The sequence below is a fragment of the Seriola lalandi genome, unplaced genomic scaffold (assembly GCF_002814215.2).
Source record: "Seriola lalandi dorsalis isolate HSWRI2012SDOR001 ecotype SW California unplaced genomic scaffold, Sedor1 jcf7180002054425, whole genome shotgun sequence".
In the NCBI taxonomy this organism is placed as follows: domain Eukaryota; kingdom Metazoa; phylum Chordata; class Actinopteri; order Carangiformes; family Carangidae; genus Seriola; species Seriola lalandi.
Window position 1 is genome coordinate 3,569,554 of NW_019524978.1, and position 8,876 is coordinate 3,578,429.

Sequence of the window (8,876 nt, forward strand, 5' to 3'; positions counted from 1 at the left end):
TGCCATCAATGCACCTCTTCTGCACTGGCTCATTAGATAATTTAGTTTGTCCAGCACAGCCAGTTACAGTCACACATTACAGGTGAGTCTGTGTACTGTATGGTTCAGGAACTAACGGGCACAGTGTTTACAGCTACCAACAGGAGAGTGAATATTTGGACTTGGAACCTGAAACATGACTTTAAATGAATAAAGTTGCTCCATATCTGCTGAATTAGAAAATAGCACTTCTGTGAAAATGCCTTTTTATGTCCTGTAAAATATGTCAGTGTTGTGTTCAGAATTTGTTGCACTGCCCCCAAGTGGCTCAGTAAATTAATCATTGCAGGTTTTGGTACCAAAAGTGAAAAAATAAGCGCTTGTACTTCCCTGAGATGCATCAAATGCAAACCCTAGATAAAGATAGAGCTCAGGTCACCTTTGCAGTAACATAGTTTGTATTTGAGTGAGCCCTCACCTTTTTGCCTATGATATCATGTTATTTTGACACCCTACAGATTAAATCTGCTTTAGATTTCAGTCTCATGTAACTATTACCAAAGGTTTGGTGCACACAGTGTTTCTTTCACTAAATACTGTACTGTCTATGTGATGCAGCAGATGGAGCTCTGCAGAGCTACTGCTGTCTGAACAGTGGGCTTCATCAAGAAATGTGACTTTAGAGAAATAAATCTTTTTGTGTTTGTCTTTTGCTCCCTGTCTGTGCACTTGCTTTTGCGGCTATCTCTCACTTCAGAGGGAGAACGTGTGCGTCAGCTGACTGATAACACACTCCGTATTGAAAAAGTGACGAGAGAGGATGCTGGGCTATATGATTGTCAGGCCTACATCAGAGGAAGGAACATCAATCAGAAACTCCCTGTCTCTGTTGTCGTCAATGGTGAGTAGCTTTTTCAGATCAAGATTGTGTTGACCAATTATTTGTGTTTTGTGACATAGAGATTGCTGATAGTATACCGCCTAGGTAGGATTTAGTCCCTCTGTTGGTTGTGTTTTCCCTCATATTTACATATTAAAGTTTTATTAGTCAAAGTGTAAGGTTTTAATTTACCACCACTGATGTTATCTTTTACTTTACTTTCACATCACTGGTGCCGCCCCCCTGCAGCTCCTCCTAAAGTGCATCTGAAAGAAGAGGTGAAAAAAGTGATAGCTGGATCAGAGACCAATGTTTCCTTGCTTTGTTTGGTGGACGGTCTACCGACACCCAATATCACCTGGACCATGTAAGACCGGATTTTATGCATTGTGTTTATAATATGAACATTGTAGATGAACTGAACCTGTTCTCTCTCTAAGCCAAGAAATTCCCTTATCAGCTTTGTAAATGTTCTGCGGCATCAGTCTTCTCCCTCTTCTGGCCTCTTTCGTCCTCTTATCCCGCTTCATAAAGTTGTGCCTGTAAATATCTGTCTCATATTTACAATAACGAATCACTACAACATCATTCAATGTGTATTTTGCTTTTCACTCTCTGCTCACAGGCCGGTGGCATTTGACCCTTCACGCCATCAGTTCAACTCAGACCGCAGCCAGCTGACTATACACTCTGTTGCCAGAGGCGACTATGGGGAGTACGTCTGCACCGCCAGCAACAAGATAGCTGAGGACAGTGCAACCATCACACTTCATGTCTTTGGTTGGTTCAGTTCTGTAGCACTTGTAGACTTTTTACTTTATCCTGTTGTACTATAGTGATGTGTCTGAACCTTGGTCAGTTGAATACTGTCATTGTAACTGAAATGTTTGATTTTCAGAGGCCCCAGAGGTGTTTGTGTCAGCAGAGCAGCTGATTGTGTCAGTGGGTCAGCCTGTATCTGTGTCCTGTAACGTCTCTGGCCATCCTCTGCCTGAGCTGCACTGGCTCAACAAGCACAATGGACAAACTCTGGTGAGACTGTATGGACATGTACACTCATAAACTCCACTGCACACATTAACCTTCAGGCAGCAAAACTGAAACTGTAAACTCAAAATGATATATGTAATATGATTATGGCTTTTATCTATGGCTCAACAAAGAACACTCCAGTTAACTCCAACACAACACTGAGTGTTTGCATTTACAACAAAGCTCATTACATGTAGGATGATTATGATGATGATGGTGATGATGATGATGATGATGATGATGGCGGCATGTGGCCAGAATGTGGGTTTTCAATGATAATCTGTATGTGCCGTATTTCTAATGTGTGATTTTCATTTTTTTCTTCTGCCTCTGTCAGGACTCTACTCCTGGTCCCGTGCGTGTGGTGGATGGTGTGTTGTTGATAGATGAGATAATGCCCTCTGATGGCGGACTGTATTCATGCATGGCTGTTGGCACCTCTAGAAATGCATCTAGAGATGTCGCCATCCACAGTAAGAGTTTATGTCCAGCTTTGTATTTCTGTAACCATGTTTCACACAGACATGTTTCTGTGCCATTTTTTAACATTTGTTTTCCCTTCTTCAATCCTCCGCTCTGCTTCCTGACACACAGCCAATCCCGGTCCTCCTTTCTACCTGTCAGCCTCACCTGGACCGACCTCAGTCCTCTTTTCCCTCAAATCTCTACCCATGAACGGAGGAACAGAAATCACAAGTTTTGTCCTGCAGTGGAGGCAAAGTGAGGCAGAACAGTGGAAGGAGGTCAGAGTACCAGCTTCAGGTAGATCATTTGCTCCACATAGAGACTTTGCAGTTGTGTGTCATGATTCTCCATGAAGAAACAAATCAGTTGGTGAATCACTACACCTTATACTGCTTAAACCTTAAACTGTATTCTCCCTTTATATATACAAGTACAAATGTAATAACGTGTTTGTACAAAAATGATGTGCCTTTTGTGTGTGTGTGTGTGTGTGTGTGTGTGTGTGTGTGTGTGTGTGTGTGTGCTTTTACAGATCCTCTTGCTATCACCGCCCTCAAGCCGTACACATTGTACACGGTGCGTTTGGCTGCCTTGAATGCAGTAGGAGTCGGAGAGTTCTCTCACACAGACACAATTCGTACCGAGGGAATTCGTAAGTGCTACACATTACATCAGACAGTGACAGCACACACCAAATCCACATTTCATGCAATATGTGTGGCGCATTAACTACATATTCAGTGTGTGCGTGTGTGGGAATTTGTATATTTATACATTTACATGAATGTATAATGATGTGCATTTATTGATGCACAATGTAGAGTACACATGCGTATGCTGCATGCAGTGTATATCTTCCTGTCTGTATCTATATATCTGCTATCACTAATTTTTCTTATTCATCTCTCATACAAACATCATCATAACATTCCCATGACTTCATCTTCTGCTGCCTGATGTTCACTGATGATGTTGATGACACCATGTAATCTACTGTCAATCAGGAGGTAACGCACATTATGAAATAATAAAGTCACATGCTCAGTCAAGCTGTATGTAGCCCAGATAAACCAGTTGAACTACATCAAATGATAAGGTGTTAATTAATATTCATCAGTTCTTTCCTTCCTCTCTGCTTCCTGCCTGTAGGTGAACCCGACAGTCCAGTGCTGTCGTCTGATGAGATAAAAGTCGAGGGCAACTCCTTCTCTGTCCCTCTTAAACAGATGGATGACGGTGGAATGCCTCTGCTGCACTTCAACGTACGATACAGACAGGTACGAGGCTCTCTCACTCTCTTCCTCTTCTTTGGTCCTTTTTTTTTCCTGACTTTGATCCTCCCTCTCCTCCGCTCTCTTTAACCAGGATACAGAAGGGGCTGAGTGGAAAGAGATGAAGTTGTCATCTGATTCAGACGCTGTCTCCCTTCAAGACCTGTCTTTTGGGTCAGACTATCAACTGGAAGTCATAGCAGTCAATGCTAATGGTTCCTCTATCCCTGCAACGTTCAACTTCACCATCGCAGAACAACCTGGTATGTGGCCTGCTACTTCCACCACCACACACTTTAGCGTACCAGCCAGAAAATGTGTCTTAGCTTCTAGTTTGCCATAATCAACTGAGAGTGATGATACAAATAGCTCTGAGATTAATTATACATCAACAGTGTGTTGCTTGCCACAATGAAGGTGTTTGCCATACATTCAGTTTGGTCATCTAGACTTTGTCATCTCTTCTCAAAGTGAGCAGCCGCACCATGACCAAAGGCAGCGTGGTTGGCATTGTCATGGTCATCTTCCTGTTGGTGTTCCTGGTGGTAGATGCCACCTGCTGCTACAGAAATCGCTGTGGTCTTCTCATGTCCATCGGTGTGAAACTCTTTGGACAGAAAGTTCCAGGCCTCAAACTGCTTGAAGAAGGAGCAGGAGCCACTAATGGGTAAGCTGATGTGACTGTGAAGAGAGACCTTTCGGAAAAGCCTTTGAGGAAATGTGTCGATGTGCACAAAACATTGAATAGGTCAGCAGATTATCATCATTGTAATTCAAACCTTGTTGTGTGTCCTGGCTGCAGAGATGTGAAGCTGAAGGGTCTGTCCACTCCTAGAGGCAGTATGCAAAAGGGAGTCACCACGGAGGGGGGGCAGCTCAAAGAGGTCACCTGCGACAAAGCCCCCCTCACCAAGCACGAGTATGTTGTATGCACAGTTCACAAAAACCTACATGGATATATAGAATTGAATGATATGTGAAAATTGAGGATTACAAGTTTATGACCTTCATGTAATTACCTGCTGTAAGCTGCTTCCTTTTACTCTCTTATCCAAGTCAGGTCTCTCCACATTCAGTCACAGGAATGAGCAGAAACCAAACTGTACATCCTCATAAATAATAGGTGCCTAAAAGATAACTAGTTACATAACTTAAATTACATAAAATGCACAAAGAAACAGAAAAGAGCCTAACTGAAATTACATACCAAAACCTAAATTGAAAGTGCATTTTCTCAACATACATACAACCCCAAAATAAAATATGTACAGTGCATTGTACAGTACATTAGTTGCAGTTTTATTAGTTTTACATTTGATTTGGTTTTGTCTTCACATTATGAGTATTTTTCTAGTTCACTATAGCCATTTATTTAAAAAACCAGGCTATAGGCTTGTTTTACGATCCTGACACCTCTTTATGTTGCTAAAAAATATGTCTGCCTCATCCAACCAGAACATGCAGCCACAGTCTCTCTGGCTGTAGTTTGTTGTCAAAGACTTTCATGGACTCCTACAAACAAACTATCACCATGAACAGCTGCTACATGTGTTAGTATGACAGTCTGACTATGTCAACATCAGTGTTTGAGCTGAGGAACATTAAAAACATATTGCATTTATCCAAAGTGAGAGTCACGTGAAGAGCAAATATATAGCAGAAAGTCGTTTTTAAACTCCACTTTGAATTGAGGTTCTTTGAGTTTTAAGTTTTGAGAATTAGTTTTATCCCAATATTTCACTAATAACTCATTTCTCTGCCCACAGGAAAACACAACCAGACAGAGAGCTGCCCATTGCCGACGCGTGAGGCCAGAAACTGGTGAAACGAGAAACATGAGAGTAAAACATGTGCCAGTGAGCTGCATAGACAACAAGAGAAACTATTAAACACCTGGTCACAACCACTGACTCAGAACACTCAGCGATCTCTGCATTGGATACATCTGCCGTGGGAAAGGTCAAATGTGCTGACACACTGTAGGAAACGGACTGATTTTGTCACAGTGTGTTAAAACTGGTCTTCTTCAAACCTCTGTGCTTTTGGAGTGAGATAGCAGCAGGTGTGTGTTCAGCCTCTCTAGACAGCATTGTGCTGACACAGACCACAGGCAGGTGAATGGGTCATTTTCTATCTCTGTCTGCTCTGATGTAGATCACTTCAAGCTAAACTTAAAAGACAAAATCTCCTTAACAGAGTGATATTGATGTCTGTGTTTTACAGGGTAAAATTGTTGTTACTATTTCATTTTCAAAAATATTCTAAAGGACACAACAAACGTTTACCTAGTGAATGTTTTATACAGACACAAGGTCTCATTTTTCTCATTATTCGACTCTTTCTTTAACCATACCATGACTGTCTTGTGCAAATCAACTTTGTTTAACATCCAAAAATGTGTTTGTATTAGTGATGTTATTTTAAATATCTTTATTGTTAGTAACTTTTTAATGGTTGTGTAAACAATTAGACATCTTTTTTTTCTTTTAGATTAAATGCCACTGTATCCTGATATTGAGCACTATTATAGGCCATTTAAAGGCCACTTCAGTTCGAACCAAACTTAACTAACTTTAACGTAATTATTATGCACTGATATTTATTATTTTTTAGCCATACATGAGAGATATTCATGATTTGGATTTAAAGCCATATTTGTAGCCAGCTTTACTGTTCCGCACTTTTGCGTGAAAGTTCATGGTCAGCAACTAATACTTCCCACTTAGGGAACCTGTAATTAAAAGCAACTTTAATTATGAGAAATTTTCAAGTACCTGTAATAATAGGAAAACATACGCGAAGCAAAGCGGACTAATGTTGTAAGTTATCTTATACTTATAGTCATATCATTATTTACAGTAATCAAATATGTGAAAATAAATCAGGTGCAGCTTTTTTGTGTAGAAGATAGTTTGACATAAATTACCTGAACATATTCAAGTGTTTTGAGATTCTTGTAATATTGTACTGAACACTGTACATGGTTGTACATACACTTTGTGTTTGATAAAATATGGATTCTAAAACAGCTTTATGTCTTTTGTATTCACCAACTACATGTTTGTTTGTTTGTTTGTTTGTATTTTAGTCGCATCTTTAGTAACATGTTTGAAAGATGAGATTAAGCTCTTAAAAAAGACGTGGCAAGACGTGAACCTGACTGATTCCAGATGCAAGTATTGTGCAGTGATGACTTTGATGAATGCAAGTGACAAACTGTCAGAGACTCACCACCTGAAGGTATGAAAGGTGGCTGATTTTCCCCCGGCTTGAATAAATATAAAATGACCTATCAGCAGAAAAAGTTCTGCTCTAGCCTGCTGGGCACATGAAGAGCAGAATACCTTTTGTGAAACTATTTTGTGCTAAGAAATTGTCTCTGTGAAAACTCCTTACCATTTGTGGTGTAGAATATGACACTGTCTCTGGAAAGAGAGTTTGCTGGTGAATATTTTTTAACAGTTTAACTTTCAACACAAACCGAATTCAATTCATCGCAATGGTACTGATGTGGATGCTGATACTTTGAAAACTAGGAAAATGAAACCAAACCTATCTGCATGTGTGATGTAGGTAAGCGGAAACAAGAAAATATGATTTATTTCTGGCTGGACTGCAGCAGCGGGGGCCAGCTGTATAACCTAGAATGTCCCTGACTGGCTGACTGACCGTATTTCCATCACTGGTTGCTGAGTTGGTTTCTTCCTGCAGTGTTGCCAACTTAGCACATTGTCGCTAGATTTAGAGACTTAAAAAAAAAACAAAAAAACACTAGCTGTAAACCTGGTAAATGACTGGACCGTGTAGGGATTAGGGCTACACCTATATTTTCAGGCAGTCTTGGGAACTGCAGGGAAGCGGGGAAGCTCTTCCAATACTCTGAGCCTCGACAGAGGAGGAGAGAGTGGAGCAATGTGCTGACAGCGATTAGTTATCAGTGTCAGTCCAGACCTCAAGCATTGGCAATTATTTTCATGCCTAAATCGGTTGTCTTGCAGGCTTGATATGAATTCACTCAAAACATGCATATGTTTACTCAAATAGTGATAGGGACATTTCTGTCCTCCCAAAATATTGGAGGGGACATATCTCTGACCTCGATATGCAAACCTACGCCCTTGGTTTATTGTCTCTCAGAAAAGCAGTTTTCATGAAACATGAGTTTCTTAAATCTGTGACAAAAAATAATTTAATGAATTTAAATTTATTGATTCTCTGAAGACAGATATGCTCACACTTGAATATCCTATATGCTACCAACAACTAGCTACGTCCACTTACTGAAGACAGAGTCTGAGATCTGCACAGTCGTGAGGTAACCTCTACAGGACAGAGAGAGGGACAGACGTCATTCAGGTGATGACACCTCCCATTTCTCAGAAAAACAATATGTTGGGGTTATAAGAAGGATGGGAGACTAGTGCTTTCTCTCTTTCTCTCTCTCTCTCTCTCTCTCTCTCTCTCTCTCTCTCTCTCTCTGTCTCTCCCCTTCCCCTCTCACATTTCCTCTCATCTCAGTTGTTGGGCCCCTATATAACCTCTTGCAGAGACCCTCTCCCTGTCATACTTATTGTAGGTGGTTTGGCAACAACAGGTGTCAGCATGTCAGTGTGATGCTGAGGTGAAGATATTTGACGTGTTTTTGTTGTGTAGCAGATCTTTAGTTAGGTTTGTAAATTTCACTAGATCAGCATTTGAGCATTTTGTCCAGTTGTGTTCCGACTGACTTTCACACTCAAGAGAGAAACTGCAGAGTTCACATTTAAAAGGTTATGGGATTGGTAACCTGCTGCATGGTGAACATGACTAACCAATCAGCTCTCCTGAAACTGGCCTTGCTGCTGCTGCTTGCGTATGGCACAGGTAAGACTTGTGATGATATGTTTTCATACACACTGCACGGATCAAAAATCCAGACTGTGAGCAAAAGAAAGCTTCTTAAGTGTAAAAAATACAAGTTTTTCTGCCTGTTGAAACAGTAAGAAAACACAATCCTACACACAGCTGACACCTTTCTGCAGGTGGAAAGGTGGATTAATTACTTAATTAATTAATAACAGTGTTTTCACTTTAAAAGCTCATTGTGGTCAACGTTTTTATAAAATGTGCAACTTCTTCCTATAGATGCAAGGATGCAAATCGTTTCCCCTAAACAAGATGTGCTGGTGGGAGAAGAGATCTTATTGCTGTGTAAAGGTGAGTCACTTCTTCATTTGATGACTAATGACACTTGTCTGTGTGAATAAAAA

At 40.5% G+C, this 8,876-nt stretch overlaps 1 protein-coding gene across 1 annotated transcript in view; it reads left to right on the forward strand.

The window, feature by feature from the left end:
* The window catches only part of ncam3 (neural cell adhesion molecule 3), an 8,651-nt gene extending 1,998 nt beyond the window's left edge, over positions 1-6,653 (forward strand). Inside the window, exons 3-14 of the mRNA XM_087175179.1 lie at positions 635-880; positions 1,109-1,226; positions 1,485-1,639; positions 1,758-1,891; positions 2,229-2,364; positions 2,486-2,653; positions 2,889-3,008; positions 3,506-3,633; positions 3,722-3,890; positions 4,099-4,294; positions 4,430-4,546; positions 5,394-6,653. Coding sequence (XP_087031305.1) covers positions 635-880; positions 1,109-1,226; positions 1,485-1,639; positions 1,758-1,891; positions 2,229-2,364; positions 2,486-2,653; positions 2,889-3,008; positions 3,506-3,633; positions 3,722-3,890; positions 4,099-4,294; positions 4,430-4,546; positions 5,394-5,436 — 1,730 coding nt within the window. The 3' untranslated portion in view covers positions 5,437-6,653. The remainder of the gene's footprint in view (positions 1-634; positions 881-1,108; positions 1,227-1,484; positions 1,640-1,757; positions 1,892-2,228; positions 2,365-2,485; positions 2,654-2,888; positions 3,009-3,505; positions 3,634-3,721; positions 3,891-4,098; positions 4,295-4,429; positions 4,547-5,393) is intronic.
* Positions 6,654-8,876: the final 2,223 nt, after the last annotated feature.